The 25,729-nt window shown below is 41.4% G+C and overlaps 1 protein-coding gene across 5 annotated transcripts in view; it reads left to right on the top strand.

The window, feature by feature from the left end:
• Rgs20 (regulator of G protein signaling 20) overlaps positions 1 to 25,729 on the top strand; it is a 93,440-nt gene that overhangs the window by 51,442 nt on the left and 16,269 nt on the right. For 4 of the 5 annotated variants that reach the window (XM_006994185.4, XM_042270906.2, XM_015987707.3 and 1 more), the window contains exon 2: positions 24,039 to 24,187. In XM_006994185.4, the coding sequence (XP_006994247.1) occupies positions 24,039 to 24,187 (149 nt within the window). Of the gene's footprint in view, positions 1 to 16,122; positions 16,276 to 24,038; positions 24,188 to 25,729 lie in introns of all 5 variants that reach the window. The other variant, XM_076563983.1, reaches the window with a different exon arrangement.

The raw sequence follows: 25,729 nt of genomic DNA, 5'->3' as shown, positions 1-25,729 counted from the left end.
AAAATATATTTCTGCTTGACCTTGAAAACATATCTAATATGACTACAAGTTTGATTGTAATGACTAACTACTAACCTGCATTTCCTTATTATCCTAAATAGTTGGTAATAATTTTCAAGGACTAGAAAATTGCATTACATTGTTAAATGAACTATATAGGTACAATACCTTGAACAAGATTATAAATATATGTACAGTATTTTCAAACAAAATCAATCTCAAATTTGTATCACTATACAAAAATCCAATCCAATGTAAAATATTTAAAACTAGTAGTTGCCTTTTAAAAGTAGATTCAATAATCTACCTTTTCTCTTATATCCATAGTCTCTCTTTTTTTCTTTTCAGAGTAGATTCAATAATCTACCCTTTATCCATCATTTCTATATCTTTTTTTAAAGTAGATTCAATTATCTACCTCTTATCTATATATCTATATCATCTCTTTTTTCTTTTCAGAGTAGATTCAATAATCTACCTTTTATCTATATCCTCTTTTTTCTTTTTCTTTTTTTTAAACAAGAACCTTGAATCTAATTTCCTTTGTTTAGATTTTTTTCCTGACCATTATCAATTAACAACTTGTAACCAACCACCCTAAACAGTGACAATTATTCATAACCCATTGAATAACCAAAAACCACCCACCCCACCTCTTGGGAATGTGGGTATCATGTTCTTAAAATTACTTCCTGCTGTCTGGGGGTGACAGCATCTTTAGGGGATCCTGAAAAGAAAATTTTGGGGTTAATTGTCAAGTTCTGTGAGAGGTAGCTGTATCATTTGTTGTCCAATCTCTGCATAATGTGAAAATGTAGGGTTTGTCTCAAGTCCTTGCTGGAGTAGTCTCTGAGGCTAGATCATCTCAGCTAGCCATCTCAAAATTGTTCTGAGCAGTTTATAGTCCAAAGCCAATCTTTGGGTGGTATTTGTCAGCTTAGTGGTATTATCCTCGTCCTGATGGAATCAACATTGTAAGTCCTCATCATCTTTTTGGATACCTCAAATTTGCTGTTAGGTGTGGTCATGATTCCCTGAAGAAAACTGATTAGACTCAAACATTGAAAACATGAACAGGCAGCTAAATGAAGCCTTTTTTTCTAGAATTAGTTAGTTAATTCTGACTCCTCAGGGATAAATTCTGCTGTTTCAATATGTAAGACCACTCTTTCATCATACTGAGAGTCAGTAACTATGTTGAGGGGTTCCAAAAAATCCATTAATAACACCAGAATAACATATAATTCTGATTTTTGGACAGAATTATAAGGACTTTAAAACACTTTACTTAAATTTTCTAATTTGTAACCTGCCTTTCCTTGTTTGTTTTTATCTGTATAAAATATAGGGGCTCCAGATATTGGTGTTTTCCATACAATGCAAGGCAGGATCTAGTTAGCTCTCTTTATAAGTTTAATTCTATTGCTTTTGGGATATCTATTGTTACAGGATACATTAAGGTTGACTGTTTGAACGCCTTAGACTGTTTCTCTGAGACTATATAATTCAATGCTAAGATAGGTTCACCCTTAAATTCTTCTGTCTGGGTCTGAATTTCTCTATGATTTGTTTTAACAAGTTTTTCTAAAACTTTTATCTTGGTGCTCAGATTAACCAACCATTTTAATGATAAAACAAAAATGACCAAACAAATAATATTCATAATTGACATTACATAAATCCCATCAACATTAATTATCCTCATTTAATTGTTCCATTTTTAGACCACCTAATGTGTTATCAAACAGAGACCAAATTCCCTCCATTGTAAAAATGTTAGAATATTATCTTTTAACTAATTTCTCCCCTTTAAGAAATCTTACTTTACTCATTGAATTTGCCAACAATAATGATTCAGATGTGAGGCTGATTCCTCTGTGTAGAACAATAGAAGCCCAAGTAGGTTTCATGACAGCTACTTATTGTGGTATCAGCCCGAGATGGGGATTCAGAGAGAGCCCCCAACACACCAGGAGAGAAAAAGTGAAAGATCCAGCCATCTGGATCCAGCTGGTTAGGGACTCTGGCCCATGTTGGGTGGAGACTCCAGCGGAGTGCAGCTCAAGCTTGAGCTGGGACCTATAAAGCCACAGGCAAGCAGCTTTTTCATGAATTCATGCCACAAACGTTGGGAAGCCAGATGTAAGATGAATTGCTAAGTGGTCCTATTAATAAAAAATCTGGAGCTAGATATTGGGGTGAAAACTGAGAGATAAGAATAGAACAAGCTAAGCCACAAGTTCTTACCACTAGGAAATACTCAGCTCAAGAGAGAGCTACTTCCTGTATACTCATGCCTATATACCTTTCTGTGCCCTGCCATCTTATTTCCTCTCTCCACCCAGCTAAATCACTTCTTTTCTGCCCAGCTCTATCACTTCCTGTCTGTCTCTACAGACCTCCAGATCTCTATGGTTAACTAGCACTGGGATTAAAGGTGTGTCTGGCTCTGTTTCCACTGTGGCCTTGAACTCATAGAGATCCAGATGAATCTCTGCCCCCCCTAATGTTAGAATTAAAGGCGTGTGCTACCAGTACCTGACCTCTATATTTAATATAGTGGCTGGCCTTTTCCTCTGATCTCCAGGCAAGCTTTATTTGTTAGAGCACAAATAAAGTATCACTACATTTCCCCAATAGTTCCACCAACTAAGGACCAAACATTCAAGTATATGAACCTATGGGAACTATTCTCATTCAAACCACTACAGAAAGAATAGACTTTCTGTAACACTGAGCTGATGGTGGATGAAAGATAGTGGGGAAAACCAGCACCATGTATTAGAAAGAATGGAGAGGATCGAGCACCCCCTGGCTTCTTGGTTCAAAATTAGGTAGGGGTGAAACCATGTAACCAGAACTCTAAAGCAATGGACCCAACAATCTCATGCTGAAAGAAGGATAGGCTAAATTCTAGTGTCAATGGAGGAACTTGCTTCCAGGAAGGGACTTCATACAGTCCTGACAGATTATCTCACAGGTAGAGTCAACACAGGTAATCACTTGGCCTCATTTTCATTTTTTCTTTTGAATTGTAACAGCACACTAGGAAAGGCAAAGAGAATCTAAGAACTTGTCTCCCACTAGTTCTGACCAAGTTACAAATAAATTCATTTTAGTTTCCCAATTTATGTTTTCTAATTACTTTTGGAATATAGGGAGACTGCAGTTTATATACATAAGTACCCAAATAACATTTTTTTTATATTTGTCTTAGTTAAGATGCCTATTGCTGTGAAAAGATACTATGACCATGGCAACTCTTATGAAGGAAAAACATTCACTTAGATTTTCAGAGGTTCAGTCCATTATCATCATAATATGACATGATAGCGTGCAGGCTGACAAGGTGCTGAAGAAGTAGCTGAGTCCTACATCTTGACAAAGGCAACAGAAAGTGGTCTGTCTCACTGGGTGTAGGTTGAGCATAGGAGACCTCAAAACCCACCCCCATAGTGGCACACTTCCTCCAAAAGGCCACACCTCCCATTAGTGTCATGCCCTTTGGGGGCCATTTTCTTTCAAACCACCACATTCTACTCCCTGGCCCCCAAAGGCTTGTAGCCATATCATAATGTGAAAATTCATCCAGTCCAACTTTAAAAGCCCACAGAGTCTATCACAGTCTCAAACTTATTTAAAAGTTTAAAGTTCAAAGTCTCTCTTGAGATTCATAAAACCTTTTAATTGTAATGAATGCCCTGTAAAATAAAAATGAAAAAGCAGATCACATACTTCCAACATACAATTGCACAGGATATACAATATCATTCCAAAATGTAGGAAAGGGAGCATAGTGAGGAAATGCTAGACCAAAGCAAGACCAAAAACCAGCTGGGCAAACTCCAAACTCTGTATCTGTATCTCCGTGTCTGATTTCAAGATGCTCTTCAGATCTCCAATTCTTTTCATCTTTGTTGAGTGCAACACACTTCTTTCTTTTGGGTTGATTCTACTCCCTGTTAGCAGCTTTCCTTGGCAGGCATCTCATTGCTCTGGCATCTCCATCATCTTGGGGTCTCCAAGGCAATACAGGCTTCACCTTCACAGCTTTGTGCAATGGCCTATCTACGCCTCCATTCAAAGAAACCCCTGACATATGCCTGGCTTTCCTTAGTAGTGGAGGAATGTTTCAGAAGGCCTTTCTTCTATCCTTGACTCTAAAGCCAGAACCGTGTAGCCAAAGCTGCCAAGTTCTGCTGCTTGCTGGGGCTGGAACGTGGACCCCTTGTTCAATTACATCTTCACCAGCTTCCTATTTTCAATGGTTACCTTCACTGCCTAAGCTTGGCTGTCCTGAAACTGTATATGTAGATCAGGCTGGCCCCAAACTCAGAGATCCCCCAGCCTCTACCTTTCAAATGCTGGGATTAAAGGTGTGTACCACCAGACCAGACTCTAAACTTTTCTTTAATTCCTTTGCACAAGTTGAAAAGTTAGCTAGGTAGGATCTTGCCCTGAGGTCATCTCTCACTTTATTCCATTTCTTAATCTGTTTATCTCCTTGCTCCTCTTCATTATAAATCTTTATCAGAGTTAACACTAATAACCACATGACAGAGTCTATACTACGCTGTTTTGAGATTTCCTCTTTGAAAGGAATTAACCTAAATTCTGCACTTTAGCCCCAGGCAGACTTTTCAGACAAAGGCAAAAAGCTGCCACATTCTTCACCAAATATCACAGGAACAATCTCTAGACCACATACTGACATTCTTCTTCTCTGAAACCTCTTAAGCCAGGCCCCCACAGTTCAAATCACATTCAACATCACTATCTATCTTCCATGTTCCTACCAGAATAGCCCATTAAACAGTACTTAAAGAGTTCAACTGCTTTCTAATCCAAACTCCCAAGGTCCATATTACTCCAAACAAAAATATGATCTGGCCTATCACAGCAATACCCCAGTCCCTGGTACTAACTTCTTTCTCAGTTAGGGTTTCTGATGCTGTGAAGAGACACCATGACCATAGCGACTCTTATAAAGGAAAACATTTAGTTGAGTGTCTTACAGTTCAGAGGTTCAATCAATTATCATTGTGGTGAGACATGGCAATGTGCAGGCAGACATGGTGCTGGAGAGGTAGCTAAGAGTTCCACATCTTGTTCAGGCTACAGGAAGTGAACTCAGACAATGGGCAGTAACTTGGGCATAGGAGACATGAAAGCCTGCCCCCACAGCTATGCACTTCCTTCAAAAGGACCACACCTACTTCAACAAGGCGACATCTCTAATAGTGCCACTCTCTGTGAGCTTATGGGGGCCAATTACATTCAAACTACCACAATATTTTTATTTATTTGTTTGTTTGTTTATGTGTTTATTTGAGACAGACTCTACCTTTGTAGCTCAGGTTGGCCTTGAACTTTGAATCTTTCTGCCTCTGCCTTCTATGTGTTGGGATTACAGGTGTGCCCACTGCTCCTGGCCTCTAGTTGGGGATTTATTTTTCTTTCTTTTTTTAATAAGTCACATATTTATCTCATAATTTGGGATTTTGTGGGGGAGAGCAATAATTTTTTGTTGTTTGTTTGTTTGTTTTTGATGCAGGATCTCACTCTACAGCCCTGGCTAGCCTGGAACTCATAGAGCTTTGCTTAATTCTGCCTCCTGAGTGCTGGGATTAAAGGTGTGTGTGACTGGGTCTACAGTTCGTAACAACTATTCAATTCTGTTTAAAAAAGGAAACAAAAAATCACAGACATCACCTTTATTCACATTTTACATTTGGTTCCATAAACAAAGTTGTCAAAAAAAACCCTCTAATCATATCTATATTTATAAAAATTTCATGAATATAATCTTTATTACTTCTGAAAATATATTATTCTAAAGATGAAAATTCAGGAGAAAAGAAAAATGTTCACAACAGACTTCTTAAATTTCCATCCTTCCAAGTATCTAAAACATCATTACATAACAAGCCCCGGAAATTCCTATTTCTTCCCATTTGTCTGAAGTAAGTCTAGTAGAAATTGTACTGGTGAACTACACATTCTTTCTCCTTGCACAGGAAGAAATACCTTTCTTCCTTCCTTCCTTTCTTTCTTTCTTTTTTCTTTTCTTTTTTTATCCAGTTCAGCATTTGGTTCAGATTTTCTCTCTTAATTTGCCCTAATAATAACCTCATTTTTCAGTGGGTTTTTGAGAAAGCAAATTATTTGTATTCTTGCTATCACATTCATTGGGTTTCTGAGGACTTGGGGTATAGTTTTGAGCTTCTCGGGTATTCTTTTGGCATGTATCCTTTTATCAGGTCAGAATCCTGACAAGAAACCAAATGAAGGTCCTTTTCCTTCAGATCTTTAGCTTGTATTCCACTTGCTGAGACATCCTTTGTTGTGGACCCTCCTGGCCTTGGGATTCTCATGGCTTTGGTTCATGGCAGCCACCAACACCTAAAAGTTGGGTACAGACTAGTGCCTGACTTTATAGCTGCAAAATTGCCTGAGTGTCCACCTCCATATGGACAGTCGTCAGGTCTTTCCAGGGAATCTGGGCTCCAAAACACAGAGAAGGATGGACACAAGCCCAAGGGAGTGTGCTGGGCAGTTCTAACTGGCAATTTTTATGTGCTTTGCACTTTTGAGTTGCAGGTTCATTTCCGTGAATTAGCTCTTCTCACTCTGTTTCTTTGCTGATGGTGGTTTTCCATGTGCCATAGTTGCACTGGTTTAACATTTCCTGCACTGTACATAAGAGCATCCTATTGAGAGCCTGGTGATATTATGGGAGCTGTTAGGGTCAGATCCTATGGCCTGACAGCCTTAATAAGCCAAATTCAACTATGCAGCCTGAATAGGCCAGTTAAAGAGACAGAGTAACAGTAAAGATCATAAGATGGAGGTTTATTTGATGTGGGTACTTTGAGAGGAGGAACCAAGAGGTCTGGTGAACCCCCCAAAGTCCATTTTGGAATACAAACATTAGGTTTAGGTTTAAATAGATACAAGAGGTCCACATAGCTAAACAGTACTGTTACCATATAGGGGTCTTGATGGGTTCTCTTTTCCTGCCAGTCAAAGAATTAAAAGGCAGGGAAATCCTGAGTATGAGAGGCAGCCGCAGGGGAATCTCGGACCTTAGGCCAGCAGTAGATAGTCAGCCAATGACGGGGGTTTGGGTAATTACAGACTAAGGAGGGGTGGACACACAGACAGAAGACTGCAACGCAGAGGTGGGCCCTGGAGACTGCGCCTAGTCTCTCCGTGGGGTGCTGGGGGACCAAAGAATCTTTGAGTGGTCTCCCTCCCCTAATTTAGCATTTGTCAGTTTGAACAAAGGGAGGGTGATAGGCCTTTGATTTGGGGTAAACATGCCCTAATCAGCAAACAGGCCCCAGTGGAAGGAGAAACAGGCTGTCAGGCTTTGTTTTAAGCTGTCTCCGTGAGGAGGGTGAGGAAGAAGCCAGACATTTGACATTTTGCTGCCTAGCTGTGGCCCCTCTCCTGATCTATCTGCCTGTCAGGGATCTGTCTAACTTTGCTCCCCAAGTCCTGCTCAAGGCACACTATCACCATCACTGTCTAGGTTCCTGACTCTCCAGCAAGGTAGGCTGACAAGTCACCTGCACTGTGTGGAATGTCCTCCTGGAGACAAGCTCTCCTTCTCTGCCAGGCATCTTGACCCCCCAGGCCTTTTCCTTCTCCCAGTACAGGAGAAATTTGTGGAAATTCTAATTCCACTGGCTGCGTTGTCTCTATAGTCTGATAGCCAAAGGAAGGGACACATGTGTCTCTTCAGAATATCTTACTCCTGCCAGCAAAGTAACAAAGCGCAGTTCAGAGTTCCAGCACAGAAAATACTGGGGTATGGATGATTTGGTCTCAGAAACAGCAACTCCAGCTCATCCTATAGCTTTCCACAATCTCACATGTAGGGGCAGTAGAGCCATGGTTGTTTCCAGTGAGCTTTGTCCATACATAAGAGAAGATTCTGTAGCTGGAATGGCAGAGTTTATGCTGTCTGTCACCTCAAACACCGATGAGCAGAAACAGCAATTAAATCATTAAGCCATAAAGTATTCAGAGAGTTGGCAATCTGGGAAAAGAGAATTATCATCCCAGGAAAAAAAAAAAAATCTGGCTTTCCCCTTTGCTCATCAGGAACACTTACAGGAACTGGCCAAGGCAGCCACTCAGTGTTGCTATTCTCTGGTCAAGTGGTCAGCCTTGTCTCTGAGATCCCTGGTTCTGCCTTCACACCCTAAAGGATCAAAATTTCAGAGGGGAAATTTAGGGAACAGAGGAAGGAAAAGGAGCCTCCTGGCCCTGGAATCCAGGTGATGCCTTTGCCAGCTGCAGAGCAGGAATTCCTGAGGCACAGTTACCAACAGCTTCAGGTCTCCAGGAATCTCACCTGTAACCTGTTATGGGCAGAGGGCATATACTCACCCCTCTGCAGGCCCAGCAACTCATGGCTTCACTTTATCTGATTATGATTCTCTCTAAGCATCCCCAAGAGCCATCACACTTATTAAATGAGAAAAGGGAAGGGGGTGGTGGAGTTTCCTAGCAACCTCATGAGATGGAACTTGAGAGTCATCAAAATGGTGTACATGGCTGATGCTAAGATGAATTGATTTCTTCCCTGAGAAGCTCACACCCACACTTGAATGCAGTCATTCACACTTTCTGCAAGTCATTCTTTGAGAAACCCACACTCATACTCTCTGTGTCTTACTGTTCTGAGAATGTCTTCTTTCTCTTAATCCTTACATTGAAGCCTATATTAAAATATTTTTAAAAATCTCTGCTTCATAAACTGACTATTCCTGTTATTATTTCAACATTGAAGCAATGAATCAGGATTTGGTCTGAGTTGGGATCCATAAACCTCTATGGGAACTCCTCAGGCTGCTGAGGGTGACAGTGGGTGATTTGTGTCTGTCCCTTCACTTCTGACAGTTTCTGTGCTGTGGGGTTCTCACACCCATTCCTCCCCAAATGCAGCCTAGGTCAAAGGTTAAGTCAGAATGGACGGGACATCAACAATGTGTACCGAGCTGTTTACAATGTGAATGTCCAAATAACTTCTTATAGTATGTAGTACAAATGCACCTTTATCTCTTGGAATATAAGTGCCATCACCCTTCCTTCCTGTCTCAGACCAATCCTTCCTTGCTGCTGCTTCTTCTTGTTGTTGTTGTTTGAAGCAGGGTCTCATGTAGCCCAGACTGGCACTGGACACCCCCCCCCAACTTCTAATCTTCCTGCCTTCACGGTGTTGGTGATAACAGGTACCCCACCATGCCTGGATTTTACTTGGTACTGAGAACTGAATTGTTCTCGGACTTCTTGCGTTTTAACTAAACACTCCACAGAATGGACTACACTCCTAACTGCACTTTGCATTTAGAAACAGTGAATCCAGCTCCAGACTTTAATCTCGGTTGCCTTCTAGAGCAACATTATCTATACCTCTTACTTGGGCTAAAACCCAAGGAGGCCAGCCCACTGCTATTCCAGGCAATGATTGACATTTCCATTGCCTCTCTGGCTTAGAGATACATTTCCCTTGTATTTGAACTCAGCCTATGTCTAGATTTTTGGCTGGAAGGAAAATGGGTGATCAGAGTAAGGAACTCAGCTTGATTAGATTCCCCAGTGATGGTTATGATAAACGCACTGGTGGTGATGCTGGTTACCTCGTGGAAAGGTCACAGTCACAACAGAACCCAGTGTTAGTTTTAGAGCTTTATTAGGAGGGAAAGGGGGGGGTAGAAAGAGGAGAGCCAGGCCTGGTGGGGGAGGGAAGTGGGGAGCAGAGAAAGAACAGGGAACAGAGAGAGAGGGTGGGGTCTGCATCTGGCTTTTTAAGGCAGGGATTGTGTGACCACGTGGCAGGTATGTAGTCGCCAGTGCCCACTGATGACACAAGATGCAAGACCCCGAGCTATGCATGTACAGGATCCTAACATTCCAGAGTTTTTGCTTATTATAAAAAGCAAGTGAATAGGAATAGGGGCATTGTTACTCCCGGAAAAACTGCTTCCAGCTGACTAGCTTCTGTTTTCCTTTACCTGGACCTCATCTATAATTCTATATTCTTATGAAACAAGAACTTGTGTCTTGGGCCATGAAAGACAAGAGATCTATTTCCCTCCATAAAACTTTATTTTTATTATATTGATATAGTCTCATTGTATGATTCAATAATGGCTATTTTCAAAAATTGGAAACTATAATAGCTATAATGAAAATAAACAGCTGATAATGAAATGAAGTCATTCAGTTTAAAGCCACCAGAAAATTCAAAATAACTTCACTGAGCTAACTATAGCTGAATATTTTTCTGACTAGTGATGCTACTTTTAATTCAAATTAATAAAAGAATGCAATCAAGACTGAGAGTGAACCAGTGAGGTGGCTAAGCAGGTAAAGGCACTTGTCCCTGCCCCACATACTACACACACACACCATACATACCACATCACACATACCACACATACACACACATACTACACACACATACCATACATACCACATCACACATACCACACATACACACACACACTACACACACACCATACATACCACATCACACATACCACACATACACACACACTACACACATCATACACACATACACCATATACACCTCTACACATCACACATAACACACACACACACACACACACACACACACACACACACACACACACACGCATACATATGTCATACACACCACCACACATACACAAAATAAATAAAATAATTTTTTAAATTAAAAGTTTGCCCTGGTGCTGGGTGGTGGTGGCACACACCTTTAATCCCAGCCCTCGGGAGGCAGAGCCAAGTAGATCTCTGTGAGTTTGAAGCCAGCCTGGTCTACAGAGCAAGATCCAGGCCAGGCACCAAAACTACACAGAGAAACCCAGTCTCAGAAAAAAAAAAAAGAAAGAAAGAGTTTGCCCTGGCATTTAGATGAACTTCTGAAAGATCCCATTAAACGTCAGGTTGCTAGGAATTTTCTGACTTTGTTAGCCTTAGATTATCTCTTATTGAGATCTGAAATACTAAGACACTATCAGTCTTGGTCCCATTTCCTCAGGCAGGTTTTTATGGGGTTCCCTGCAGACAATATGGCTGGCTGGCAGAGAAACAATCCAGGTGGGGCAAAAAGGAAGTCTGGTTTAACATGACTTAGTTAGCAGGTACCAGTTCAAACTTCTGGAGTCCTGCCCTAGCAGTTTATCTTTTACACATTTAAGCACTGTACAACTTTGGAAAAATTGTGAAAAATGTTTTTTCCTCATGACAATTATCATAAACATGTTTAAGGTATGAATACATCAAAACACTTTTGCAAAGTACCTGAGGTGAGGCCTCTTCCATAAGAATGAGTTCTATCGACTGAGAAACAGTGCTCTGGAGTCTAGGGAATTTGGGTGAGTCCTGGCTCTAGATCACCAGATTATTAACTACATCCAATCCCAGCTTTCCTGGTGGCATCATGTTTAGAGCCCTTCTGCTGAGAAACAAGCCTGAGTTTGATTTCCTGGTTCCCCTAGTGCTATCTGTGAGCACACGGACCTCGTGCCCTCTGCAGTTGTGAAATGCCTTAATTATCAGCAGAGCATCTGGGATGGTTAACATAGTGTCACACTCACCCAGCTACTCAGACTCTGGACTCTTAGGCATGTTGTCCAGTACATAAAGGATGCTGCTTGTGATATGCAGTGTCTTTCCAGTACACATCAAGATGACACCAGACACACAGTGAAAGAGAAATGGAATACTAGTGGCAAGTAGCTCTGTTTCTAAGAAAGAATCGTTCTTGCAGATATCATGAAGCCAAATGTAAATCATATGAAGTTAGTTTGCTTAATGTGGTGGTTTGAATAAGAATGCCCTGCCACCACCACATAGGCTCCTATATTTGAGTGTTTATTCATTAGAGAATAACACTCTTTGAAAGGATTAGAAGGACTGGGAGGTGTGGCCTTGTTGGCATTGAGGTTTCAAAAGCCCATACCAGGCCTAGTGTCTCTCTCTTTCTATTGTCTGTGGATCCAACAGCTACTTCTCTATTAAGATCAATCCACGTGAGTCTATTAAATGGGTAATAGGAATTTATTAAGATATAAATTGAGGAAATACACTCACAAATACAGAACGGAGTGGACAGCTGAAGCCATCCTCTGATCTGACTGGCAGGAGCAGGGAGAAGGGGCATGTGACCCTCCCCCCTTTCCTTCTAAGAGGTCACAGACAATGGCAGGAAGCACTGCTTCCTTCAGGCCCTGTAGCCCGAAGTCAGGAGCAGAGCAAACACCACTGCGCTTCTCCAGCGCCATGTCTCCTGTGTGCCACCACGCTCCCCACCGTAATGATAAAGGACTAACCTCTGAAACTGTAAGCAAGCCTCCATTCAATGCTTTCTTTTATAAGAATTGTCTTGGTTATGGTGTCTCTTCACAGAAATAGAGCAGTGACTAAGACAGTTAATCATAATCATTAAAAACAACAAGAAGTGCCCCAGACAACTATGTTAAGACATACTCCTATACCACATTGTTAAACCTTATGGGTATGTAAAACTTAATACACACTATTAAACTTCATATCATTACTAACACATTTAAAATATTCATTTTTTTATCAAAATTATTGACACTAAATATGCAACTCTTAACTGAGTATATGATTCAAGCACTCAGGAAGCTGAGACAGAAGGATCAAGTGTTCAAGGTCAGGCTGGACCAGTGAGAATCTATGATTCAAAAAATAAAAACTCTTCCCTATACCACTTCATATTTGTCTTTTTTTAATAGATTTTTTTCCAAATTGAGCATTGTGGTATACATTTTTAATGCCTCCCAACACTCAGGATACAGAGGCAGGCTAGAGAGAAACATGGTCTGCAAAATGAGTTCTAGGATAGCCAGGGTTATACAGAGAAACACTGTCTTGAAAAACCCAAAAAGAGAAAAAGAAAATGGATTATTTTTTATGCCATATATTATAATTACAGCCCCCCCCACTACTTCTCCCTATTTTCCCTAATCTCCCCTACCATCCAGATCACCTTTTCTGTTTCTTGTTAGAAAATAAACAGACATCTAAGGAATAATAATAAAATAAGATAAATTAAAAACAAATTGGAATATGCTTACACAACCAAACAAGAAAAAGAGCCAAAGAAAAACTATAAGAAATGCTTATAGATGCAGAGACACACATATTTGCACACTCAGGGTGCCTATAAAAACCCAAAACTGTAAGTTATAATGTATACAGAGGACCTGTAAGGTAGAAAACAAACAAACAAACAAATAAAAAATGCCCTGATCTAGCATTATGAGACACAAAACCTCCGAAGATGCTGTTCAGCACGTTTTGTGTTGGCCATCTACTGCTGGGCCTGGGATCCACCCTTAAGCATAGTTTGTTCCCTCAGTGAGACTCTCTTGGAGAAAACTAATTTTTCATTTGTAAGTGGCTATGAATTGGATATTGCTTCTGGGTTAGAGATGGGGGCTTGCGTCCACTTCTCCTTTCAGCTCTAGGACACCAATCTACTGTATACCCTTGCAGGACCTTGGCAAACTGCTTCAGTCTCTGTGTCTTCACATGTGTGGTCATGTTGATTTAGAGACTTGTTTCCTTGATGTCCTCTATGCCCTGTGGCTCTTACACTCTTTCTGCCTCTCCTTCCACCAGGTTCCCTAAGCCTGAAGGGAGGGATTTGATGAAGACATTCCTCTTAGGGTTCAGTGTCCCAAGGTCTCTTACTCTCTGCATATTGTCCGACTGTCTTTTCTGTATTTGATCCCATCTGCTGCAGCAGGACGCTTCTCTGGTGATGGGTGAGCAAATCACTGACCTATGAGTACAGCAGAATGTTGTTAGGCATCATTTTATTGCTACATTATTTAGTAAAACAATAGTATATGATTTTACCCTAGGTCTCTGGCCTATATGGTTTCAGGCTCTTGACTACCAAACAGTGTTGGGTATGGGTTCCATTTCATGGAGTGGACCTTAACTCAAATCAAATACCGTTTGATTACTCCCACAAAATTTCTGCCACCTATTGCACCAGGTATCTTGGAGGCAGGTTACTCTTGTACACTGAAGGGTTTATGGCTAGGTTGGTGTTTACCTTTCTTCTTTGGTAGCCCGCAGAGTATGTTCCAGTACCATGTAGTGGTGAAGGTTGCCAGTGTTACAGCTCTGGAGGGAAAGGTATCCTGGCTTGTTGGGAAGCCAGGCAATACCTCAAGCTGGGGTGCGGTGGGTGATGGTCTCCCTGCAGGATGTAGCAATACTGCTCCTCTCCTAGAGAAAGCCCTTACAGCTGAGCGTTGCTCTGCCTGCCCCCTTAAGAGGGCTTCCCAGCAGAGCTCTGTTTCTTCTTCCCTCCAGCCAAATATGTTGCTTTTTCCACTTCACTCTGCTAAAAGGGAAACCCCTACAGAAATGTAGTGATCTCCTCCAGCTGTGGTGGAAAGTTGTTACTTTTTTCTGCTCAGCCTTGCTCAACACCCCCTAAGAGACTTAATTTAAATGATGACAAATATCCATGACCCATCTCTTGGAAATGTGGGCATTGTTTTCTCTAGACTGCTTTCTGCTATGTGGAGGCACTGGCACCTTTGGGGGACCCTGGGAAAATTAAGGATTATGGTCAAGTCTTGGCTGGAGTAGTCTGAGAGGCTGGGCCATCTCAGTCAGCAGCCATGAAGCTGTTCTGGATGCAGAACTCTTGAGAAAACTACAACAGAGGTATTTTGAGATTCTGGATCATCTGCACCATTCATTTTCATTGGTATTTGCCCCCCCCCTTGTTCTAAAAATACATAAACTTTCAAAGGTAACATATATATTTGTATTAACACAAGTATGGAATGTGTGGTCTGTACACATCGGTTAAATATTTTTTTTTGTTTTATTTTAGAGCAAGTAATATATACGTTTCATGTCTTGTAGTTTTGGAGTGGTTTTTTTTAGGTTTATTTCTTTATGTATGTAGCCAGGATTTTCAGGGGGCTCTTCCTCAATCAAATCTGATCTCTATAAATATGGTTGCTTCACAGGGCTGTGTTTTCCTGGTATCCTCCTTCCCCTCTGGGTCTTAATACTGTTTCCATCTCTTCTTCCATAGGGTTCCCTGAGCTCTGAGTCTACTAATTGTAGGTTGCTTACCATATACTTAAAGGCTAATATCCACATGTAAGTGAATACATACCATACTTATCTTTCTGGGTCAGGGTTACCTCACTCAGGATGATTTTTTTTTCTAGTTTCATCCGTTTGTCTGCACATTTCATGATGTCATTTTTTTTTTTTTAACAGCTGAGTAGTACTCTGTAGCTAGAGTTTTTCTGGTCCTGCCTGGCCCACAGTCTGGACAAATCTCTCACCCACCAGTCCCACAGCCACTCAGACCCAACCACGTAAGCACACAGAGACTTATATTACTTATAAACTGTATGGCTGAGGCAGGCTTCTTGTTAACTGTTCTTGTATCTTAAATTAACCCATTTCTATTAATCTATAAGTTGCCATGTAGCTTGTGGCTTACCAGTATCTTAACATCCTCTCATGGAGGCTACGTCTCTCTGCCTCAGCCTTCCACTTCCCAGGATTCTCTTCTCTGCTTGTTCTGCCTATACTTCCTGCCGATACTGGCCAATCAGCATTTTATTTATACAGAGCAATATCCACAGCACTTCCCCTTTCCTTTTTTTTTAAAGGAAGGTTTTAACTTTCACATAGTAAAATTACATATAACAAAACAATTATCAAGCAAGGATTACAGTTAAAATATCTAGTCTATTTATAATATCTAGTCTATTTGTATTTGGCAAAATTAAAGAAGATATCCTATCTATCCTATATTTGTGAGTCTAAGGTTTCATATATAACTTATATTTTATCATAACTGAAGGAATTTATAACTATCTAGTCTTTAGCTACATCAAAGACCTCAGAAGGATATAATATTACCTGAGAAATGGGAGAAGGATGCAAGCAACTTTCGGGAGTCTTGCAGGGTAGACAGAGACAGCTGGCAGCCTGTACAGTCACCTAATGTTTCTTTGTAAAGCTGGGGCATCTGTTTTCAGCCCACAGGGATAGAGTCTCTCAGTCATTTTTCTCTGTATCCTCTAGAATGTCTGGCAGTTTCCTCTGCGAAGCAGGAACCTGAAGGACCATTTCGCCAAGCAAAGTTCAGTGATCACCTTCCTATGGGTCTTGCATATCCAGTTGATCAAGCAGTCCAGGCAAGAACAGTTTCATGTCCAAATGGCTATTTTTGCCAAGGTGAAGATAAACTCCATATGGAGTGTCTTTGATGCCCATCCTCCTTTCTGAAGTAAATTGGTGCTGCTAGGAGCAGACATGCCTCATTGTCCAGAAAGTCTAAATTTTTAAAAAAAATTTAAATGCCATATTCTGTAGATCTTTGAAGTGTTTGAAGATTACCTATGTATCTGAAATATATCTATGTATACCTAGAAAGCTTAACTAACTTGGCTACAAGTTTGGCTACCATGGAAGACTAATTATTAATCTGTATTTTTAAATTATCTATTACAATCTAAATGAGTTACATAAACATAATACCTCAAATGAGAATAGAAATATATATATATATGTATGTATATATATATATATACAGTATAACAAAATTAAGTTTAAGTTTAAGTCAATAGACTAAAATCCATAGCAATGTAAAACATTTCAAACAAGTTGCTCTTTAAAAGTAGATTTAATAATCTACCCTTTCATCCTACCGTATCCATATCCCCTTTTCTTTATATTCAACCTTTTTTAAATAAAAATATTGGTTTTTCTCTATTCCATACCAGAGGGCTCATCTGATATGGGACACAAGAATCTCTTTACCTTTTCTTTTAGTAATATGCTTGGGTTTAGAGAAGGAGTGATTCCATCTCCAAAACCGGATTGGTATATTTGGGAATTTGGGCATAGCTTCTCTTACTACTTCCTGCTGAAGGGTGGCGCTGTATCTTATGGGGACACAAAGAAAATTTTAGGCTTATGGGGTAATCTATGAGGCTGTATTGTCTGAGCCAGTTGCCTTGAAACCGTTCTGTATGTTGGATCATCTGGGCCATGGTGTCATTGGAGACCTTTGACGGGGGGGGGGAGGGGGGGGGCAGGTCTTGGCTGGTCAAACCTGATGTATCTTAATCTGGAACAAATCCATAGCCTCTGGCTTTCTATGGAAACAGAAGTAGAGCCTCCTTTCCAAAGCAACATATCCTTAGATCCAAATTTTGAAGTCAAGGTACCTTTAAAATATACAAATTTGCTTAACTCGACAGCTTTTACAATCAAATGTGTTTCTGCAGTTAAAAATCCCAAAGATGGCCGGGCGGTGGTGGCGCACGCCTTTAATCCCAGCACTCGGGAGGCAGAGGCAGGCGGATCTCTGTGAGTTCGAGGCCAGCCTGGGCTACCAAGTGAGTTCCAGGAAAGGCGCAAAGCTACACAGAGAAACCCTGTCTCGAAAAACCAAAAAAAAAAAAAAAAAATCCCAAAGACAACACAATCGAGATTCTCTGTGTTATATCCATCTTTACATGGCTTATTTTTTAAAACTATGTATTTCTTTATATAACTGAATATATATATATATATATGTATATATATATATATATTTCTCTCTTTGAAGCCTACATACATTTTTACACACATTGTAAAACATTTAAAATCTTGTTCCATCTGAATATGTGAATCTATTGTTTTAAACTGCAGCATTACTAGGGCTGAAATAGCAGCTTTGGCTGATGGCTCCACCCACCTCAGCTTCCCAACATGGCAGTGGTACATTTACCACCAACTCTGGGCCACTGCCAGCTCTGGGAGCCATCAACTCTTAGAAACAGTAGTTCTATGCTTCTATCAAAGCAGCATGTAGCCCAGAAACCTCTTTTTTTTTTTCTAACTAGCAAAGACTAACTCTACCACACAAAGTAATGTGCCACTTGTACACACCTCATTCCCACCATACTGCTGGTCAAATGCACATGCCAGGAACCTGCCAACTTGAGAGAGACAACTAGGAAACTGTTTTTAGCTCCGTTTAAAAAAATTTTTTTTTCAGGTTTTAGGTAGAAACTCTTGCCAACCTGTTAGGCACCTTTTGTAGCTTGAGTTTTCTCTAGCTACAGTACTCCCTTGTGTAAATGTACTTCATTTTCTTTATCTATTCTTCTGTTGAGGGGCATTTAGGTTGTTTCCAGTTTCTGCCTATAATGGATAAAAGAGCAATGAATATGACTGAGCAAGGGTCCCTGTGGTAGGGTGAAGCAGCCTCTGGATATATGCACAAGAGTGATATAACTGGATCTTGAGGTAGATAGATTCCCAACTTCCCAAGGAACTGCCTTATTTATTTCATAGTGTGTACAAGTTTGCACTTTCACCAGTAGTGGAGGAGTGTTCTCCTTATTCCAAATTCTCACCAGCATGAACCATCATTTATGCTATTGATTTTAGCCATTCTAACAGGTGTAAGATGGAATCTCAAAGTTGTATTAATTTGTATTGCTCGCCCTGGCGGTGGTGGCACATGCCTTTAATCCCAGCACTCGGTAGGCAGAGCCAGGCGGATCTCTGTGAGTTCGAGGCCAGCCTGGTCTACAGAGTGAGATCCAGGACAGGCACCAAAACTACACAGAGAAACCCTGCCTCAAAAAAACAAAACAACAAAAAAATTAATTTGCATTTCTTTGATGTCTAAAGATATTGAACATTTCTTTAAGTGTTTCTCAGCCATTTGAGTTTCTTCTATTGAGAATTCTCTGTTTAGATCCATACCCCATCTTTAAATTGGATTATTTGGGTTTTGATATCTAGTTTCTTGAGTTCTTTATGTATTTTGGATATTAGTCCTTTATCAGATGTGGAGTTTGTAAAATCTTTTCCCATTCTGTAGGCTGCTACTTTGTCCAAAGAGTGGTGTCCTTTGCCTTATGGAAGCTTTTCAGTTTCATGAGGTCCCATTTATTGATTGTTGTTCTTAGTGCCTGTACTATCAGTGTTCTGTTCAGGAAGTCATCTCCTGTGTCAATGAGTTCAAGGCTATTCCCCACTTTCTCATCTATCAGGTTTTGTGTGTTCTGTTTTATGTTGAAGTTTGAACCATATGGAGTTGAGTTTTGTTTAGGGTGATAGTATAGATCTATTTGCATTTTTCTGTATGCAAATATTCAGTAAAATCTGAAAAAGCAGGTTTTTTTTTTAAATATGTGAGAACAAATTTTTAGTGGATTTAACATTTGACTGTTAAAAGTTATATTTGGTCTTGCCTATCTTAGGATATTCTCTAATGTATGTTCATGAAGTGAAGATTCTTACAGGTTTTATCAGAAATTAGTGTGCATAAATGAATAGAATGCCATAACTTGTAACTAGAGATGTAACTCCACCATAGAGTGTATGTGTAGTGTGTGCAAAGCCCTAGCACAGAATGAACATCTATATGTGCACATGCTAATAAGATGGGAACCCAACTTGCTTTCTGCTGTGTAAGTAGAAGAAAGCTTGCTTAACTTGTAAAGTTATCTTCAAATGTGTTTCTTCAAAAGTTTCTCAGATGTACTGGAAAGCATTCTTATATTCTGATTAAAGAGAATCGTGGAAGGACTAGAGAGATGATAATGTGGTTAAGAGCACTTGCTGTTCTTCCAGATGACATGCGTTTGATTCTCAGCACTCATATGGTGGCTCACAACAATCTGAAACTCCAGTTCCAGGGGATCCAATGCCTCTTCTGGCCTCCTCATGCACCAGGCGCACAGATGATGCACAGACAAGCATGATGGCAGATACATATAAAAATCAAAGTTAAAATATAACAGAAACACACAATAATCATGAAGAAGTCAAAAGAGCAACAGTATTTCCATATTTTCATACTTTCTATACTTCTGAGCCAGTGAAATAAGACAGATGTTCATATCTTTAAAAGAATCAGGAAGTAGAGAAGCAAGTGTGATTATTCATAGATGGTATGATCATATAGCAAACTAAGAGTCTTCAGAAAGACATCTAAAGCAATTAGATCAGTTGGATCAGTACAGTATTGTTAATTTTCTTAAACTCCAAAAACTACTAAGAAGACACAGAGAGGTAGGGGTGCAGCAGAAGTGGTTCACTGTATCAGCAATGATGACTTGTTTGAAAATCATTCAAGAATAGGTCTACAAAAATGTGCAAGACCTGTGCAAAGAAAACTAAGATGATACATAAAATGGGTTTTAATGAATTGGTATTTTTTGTACTAATTAGGTGGACCTGATGTTGTGAATATTAAAGTATGAAGACCTGGAAACTCTCAGGCATCTCTTTCTCTGTTAGAGTCATGGATTGGATCCATAGCGGGGCATGATGTTTTTCAGTACTGACATCTTTTTAGCAGATTCCTTGTCTCTTGCCCCTGCTACTTTTCGATAGCATGGAGGTACATATTTGCCAGCTGGTCTGTACATGTGCCTCATCTTTGCAGGGTACCTACCAGGCTCTGGCCTTTTCATCTTCTCCCTCATGGCCTTCAATAATCTGGAGAATATGATCTTTGGTAAAGGTGCCCTTGCCTGAGATTCTCTTGCTGTTGGTACTCTTTGCATCCAGTCTCATCCACCAACACTCTGTCACCACCTGCCCCATTTTCTCCATGGTTGCTCTGTACTCAGTCAACAAGATCTCCTCTTCTCTGTACCAGGCAATAGCTCCAGTCATTACACTGGCTGTGGAAGTTTGAATGTAATTGGCCCCCATAGTCTCATGGGGAGTGGCACTGTTAGGAGATATGGCTTTAATGGAGTTGGTATGGCCTTGTTGGAAGAAATGTGTCACAGTGAGGTGGGCTTTGAGGTTTTCTATGCTGAGGATACCACCCAGTATCTCAGTCTATTTTCTGTTGCTTGCAAGATGTAGGACTCTCAGCTACTACTCCAGTATCATGTCTGCCTGCATACTGCCATGCTCCTGGTCAAGATAATAATGGACTGAACCTCTGAAACTACAAGCCACCCAATTAAATGCTTTCTTTATAAGAGTTGCTGTGGTCATTGTGTCTCTTCACAGCAATAGAAACCCTAACTAAGACACTGGCCAAAGTGACTGTTGAAAAACAAACAAAAAACACCATTCTTGAACATCATGTGTAACAATTCATCCCCCTGTGGGGAGGAGTTGAAGCTTTTATTTTTAATGAGACAATATTCTCAAACAGCTGGCTGGAGTCTTTTATTTATCTAGATAGACATCAGGGGTAGTCAAAGAAACTCTTGAAGTACTGGGCTTCAATAGTCTTTGTGTCCTTCCATGTTTGACGGTCCACAGTGTAGCAGACAGGCAGAAGAACCAGTAGGCAGTACCCTCATTTGTTACAGCACATGTGAAGGTTTGGCACCTCAAGATTCCTCAGCTCTTGGCAGTGTCAGGGTGACAGCACCCAAGCCTGGGGTTTCAGGGACTTCCAAAAGTTTGACAGATTTCTTGAACTTTTCTCACTTCCGCAGACTGTACTTTTTCTTCTCTGGCTCTTTACAGCCTTTTAACCTTTAGTCTGCTCTTCTCCCCTCTATCTGCTTTTCTTCCTCCTCCTCCTCTCCCTCCTCCTGCTCCTCCTTCTGCTGCTCCTCCTCTTCTTTTGCTATGATCTCTGCCACAGTTGCCACCCTTTGCTGCCTCTGCTTCAGTCTGCAGCTGGTCTTGCAGCTCCCTCCAGGTTGAGGCTGCCAGTGCAGCCAGCACTTGAGTGCTCCTGCTCAGCCTGGGTTGCTCAGCTCCACACCTGCTGCTTGTCAGGGTGGTGTTCCTGTGTCTCTGCCCTGAGTACACTGTTCCACTGTCTCTGCTGCCTGCTGCCTTCTTTGTGTTACCAGCCCAGCTTCAGTTTCCCAAAAGTAGGCAAGAAGAGACCACTGCCTTTTGTTGCCACAGGGGAGATGGCACAGGAGGCCTCCTAGCTCACGTGGTGGGCAGAGCTGCAGGGTTAAATAGCTGCTGAAGGGATAGTGTGACGGTCTCATCACACCTTTCATGCCCGTGAAGGTCTGTGCTTCCACCAGTCATCACATTGTCCCTTTGGCACCAGCCCCAACAGTCCCTTTGCTCAGCCACCAGGGACATGCTCCACTCTGGCCTCAGTGGAAATGGCTTCAGATCCTGCTAAACTATGTTGAGGCATGTGGCTGCAAACAGTCCAGTGCCAACTGTTAGAAACAGTTATGGTTGGGGCTGGCCCTTCAGGAGCACGAGCAATGAGTCGCAGTTGTTTCCTAGGAGTTTCTTCAAGCACTGCCTTCAAAATCTTTAGTGCTAGTCTAAGGGTGATTTAGCTGGCTGCTCGGTTGACAGCCCTTAGGTGAGGCCGCCAGGGCACAGTGGAAAGTCCACCCAATTTTCTTGTTGATGATGTATAGGAAAATAAATATGGAAGGAAAGCTTATAATAAGAACATATCAATATAGGTTTTGATTTAAGCAGTGTTCCCCACTGCTTTAGCCAGTGCTGAACACCTGCCCTGCATCCCAGAGAAAAATGGATCCTTCTTGTTGTCTCTGAAAGTTGTATCGAAATCTCTTAGAACCTAACAGCTATCTGGAGATGTTGGGCTCTAAACATCTTTGGGAATTGTGCGGGCTCCTCCTTGTACCTCAGTATCCTGAAGTGAAATAAACCCTTGTTGGCCTGTGTTTCTGTTGCAATGCCACAGATGAGCTGAGAACCTGGTGCCTGGTGTTTCTGCCCTGGGATCATTTGAGACTCTTTCTGTCTTGACACCATCTCCCAAGGTGCCCATAGAACATAGTAGAGAATTTGGCAAATGTCTCTGCTTCCTTCTGACCAAGAAGACTACACAGGCTTGTAAACCTTGGCCTGCTCAGTCCAGTCTAAGGTGCTATGGAGCAGTATCTGGGTATTGTGAGTGTAAAGAGTCAAGAAGCCATTTGCTAATTCTTCTTATGTGCCCGACTAATTAAAAGAAATCCAGATGCCATGCAGTTCTTCATAAATAGGGCTTAGGCAGGAGGAGCATTTGAGCATGAGTTCAGGGCCAGCCTGAGTAATATAGCAAGAACTCATTTCTGAATGAATGAATGAGTAAATAAATAAATCCAGTTGCACATAGGATACATCACAGTCAACAGGAATAAACAAATCTAGCACTTAATTCTAAAGTCCTATTTAAGGTTCGTGTGTGTGTGTGTGTGTGTGTGTGTGTGTGTGTGTGTGTGTGTGTGTGTGGTTTTAGCTTTCAGTTAGATCCATCAAGAGTTGAAAGTTTTCAAAAGCAAAATTGGATGTAGCAATTTCTCCTTTCTTAGCTGCTTGTGTGCCCACCTCTGTCATTCGATCTTCTAATTTGCAACAACAGCAAACAGGCTGAAGGCCAGATCTGTTTGATGGCTTTGAACCCCTGGAGATAGACAAGAGCACTGTCCCTCCAAGGACTAGGCAGGGCTCAGGCTGGTGGCTTCCTGGGAAATACTAAGCAATTCCTATGTAAGCAGTGTTCTTAGTGCTATGCTGCTGGTGGAGAGTTCTCTTGTAAAACACCACTCAGCTAGTGAAGATGTTAGCAGCATGTAAGGCTCTGGCTGTAGACCTGAGGCACACATTGCCACCTCCTCCAAATGTTCTTCAGAGGGCCAGGTTTGAGTGGCCAGGTTTGAGTGGCCAGGTTTGAGTGTGCTCAGACTCCTGGGCAACTGTGGTTGTACTGTCTCTTTTAACTGCTCTGCTGCGTTTCTGTATAGAGGGAATCTGAAGCCCAGAAATGATTCTGTGGTCAAAACTTACCAGTGGCCTCTTTATACTAATTTGCCTCCTTAGTGAGCTACATAAGGGCAAGCCTGCTCTCCATTTTATTCCTGGAACTTACACCATGTTCCATTAACTTTGCTAAATAAGGTCTCATCAGAGTTCAAACACATTTCACCAGTATGCAAAAATGACATGGGTATTATCATGTGATGTCTTCTTGATGAGCCAAACAAACACCTGGGTTTAAATCACAACTGTTTTTTTGTTTTTTTTGGCAGCCTGTGGGATCCGAGAGGACTGAGATGCGGATGCAACAGACATGTAGCGGGAGCGAGACGGAGGGCTCCATCCCAAGCCAGCAGGGCTCGGGTAGCCGCGGCTCCAATGCCTGCTGCTTTTGCTGGTGCTGCTGCTGCAGCTGTTCTTGGTAAGGCTGGGGGCTTTTTACTAAGGTGCTGGTGGGAGGGGGCCTTTGACTACAGCCTCTTTATGACACAACTGGCAAGTAGGGTTTGGTTTGGCTTGTTTGTAGCCCAGGCTGCCCTTCCAAAGGCCTCTGGATTCAATTCCCAGTACCCACATGGCAGCTCACAACTGTCTGTAACTCCAGTTCCAGGGGATCCAACACCCTTTCACACAGACACATATGCAGGCAAAATACCAGTCCATATAAAAGAAAAATATATAAATTGAAATATGCTTTTTAAAAAGTTTTTTTAAAAGAGAGAGGAAGGGAGGGAGGGAGGGAGGGAGGGAGGGAGGGAGGGAGGGAGGGAGGAAAGAAGGAAGGAAGGAAGGAAGGAAGGAAGGAAGGAAGGAAGGAAGGAAGGAAGGAAGGAAGGAAGAAAAGAACAGGGGGGAAAATCCCAAATTTGGCATGATGGCTGTAATCCCAGACCTGTTACCCAGCATCTGGGAGACGGAGGCAGGTGGACCCTTGACAATCACCAGTCAGCCAGCCAGCCTAGCTTTGGCCAATGAGAGACCTTGTCTCAAAACACCAAAACAAAAACCCAAGGTAGGTAGCTCCTGAAGAAGGCTACTTGATGTTGTCTATGGACTCCACATGCACACAGACACACACACACACACACACACACACACACACACACACACACACACACACACATACACGCATGGGTACCCACACACATACAATAAAAAATTCATATCCATAATATACGAAGAGTGTCAGGGCATAAAACAACCAAATGAGAAACAAGCAAATGAAGTGGCACAGAATAGGTAATCTATATGTGCTCCTGCCAATAAGATCAAGATAAATGCAAGCTGATAGCCTGTTGTACACATACCTTTAACCCCAGTGCTGGGGTGGGGGTGGTGTGCAAAGACAGGCAGATCTCTGTGAGTTCAAGTCTAGTCTGATTAACATAGTGTGTTCCAGAATAGGACCCTGCCTCAAAAAGAAAAAAAAAATGCAAGTTGAATATACACCCTTCTAAATGTGCACCTAGAAAGCCCTCTAAGAAAAAATGAGGCACATGAAGAAAGAATGTCTGTGGGGATTTGCTATGGCCTCAGTCTCTATGAGAAAATGGAAAGTGGTTCCATTCACAAACAAGAAATATGTGGATCCATGCCTTGTGGTGTCTTCATGCCATTGTCATGTGCTACGGGGAGGAAAGCAATTCTGGAACAGTGGATACTGTGAAATGGTGCTTGTACAACATCTAAGATGCATATGTGTGCACAGAAAACAGTGCTTATACAACATCTAAGATGTGTTATGCCCAGATTGTGACCCCAAAGAGACCACCAAGGACCATAGGTGTCCAGAATGCAACAGCAAGGTTTATTCTGTAGATACAAGTGTAGACAGAGAACTCATTCCTATACCCAATAGAGTGAGGCAGGGAGGAGTTGCTCTTTCTTTGTATGGCTGGCTTTTTAAAGGCAAACACCATAAGCCCTTCAGGGGGGTTGCGGGGGGGTTGCAAAGGTGCAACTC

This window comes from Peromyscus maniculatus, chromosome 2 (genome assembly GCF_049852395.1).
Source record: "Peromyscus maniculatus bairdii isolate BWxNUB_F1_BW_parent chromosome 2, HU_Pman_BW_mat_3.1, whole genome shotgun sequence".
Lineage (NCBI taxonomy): Eukaryota > Metazoa > Chordata > Mammalia > Rodentia > Cricetidae > Peromyscus > Peromyscus maniculatus.
The sequence above is the reverse complement of the archived record's forward strand: the minus strand, read 5'-3'. Positions and strand labels throughout refer to the sequence as shown.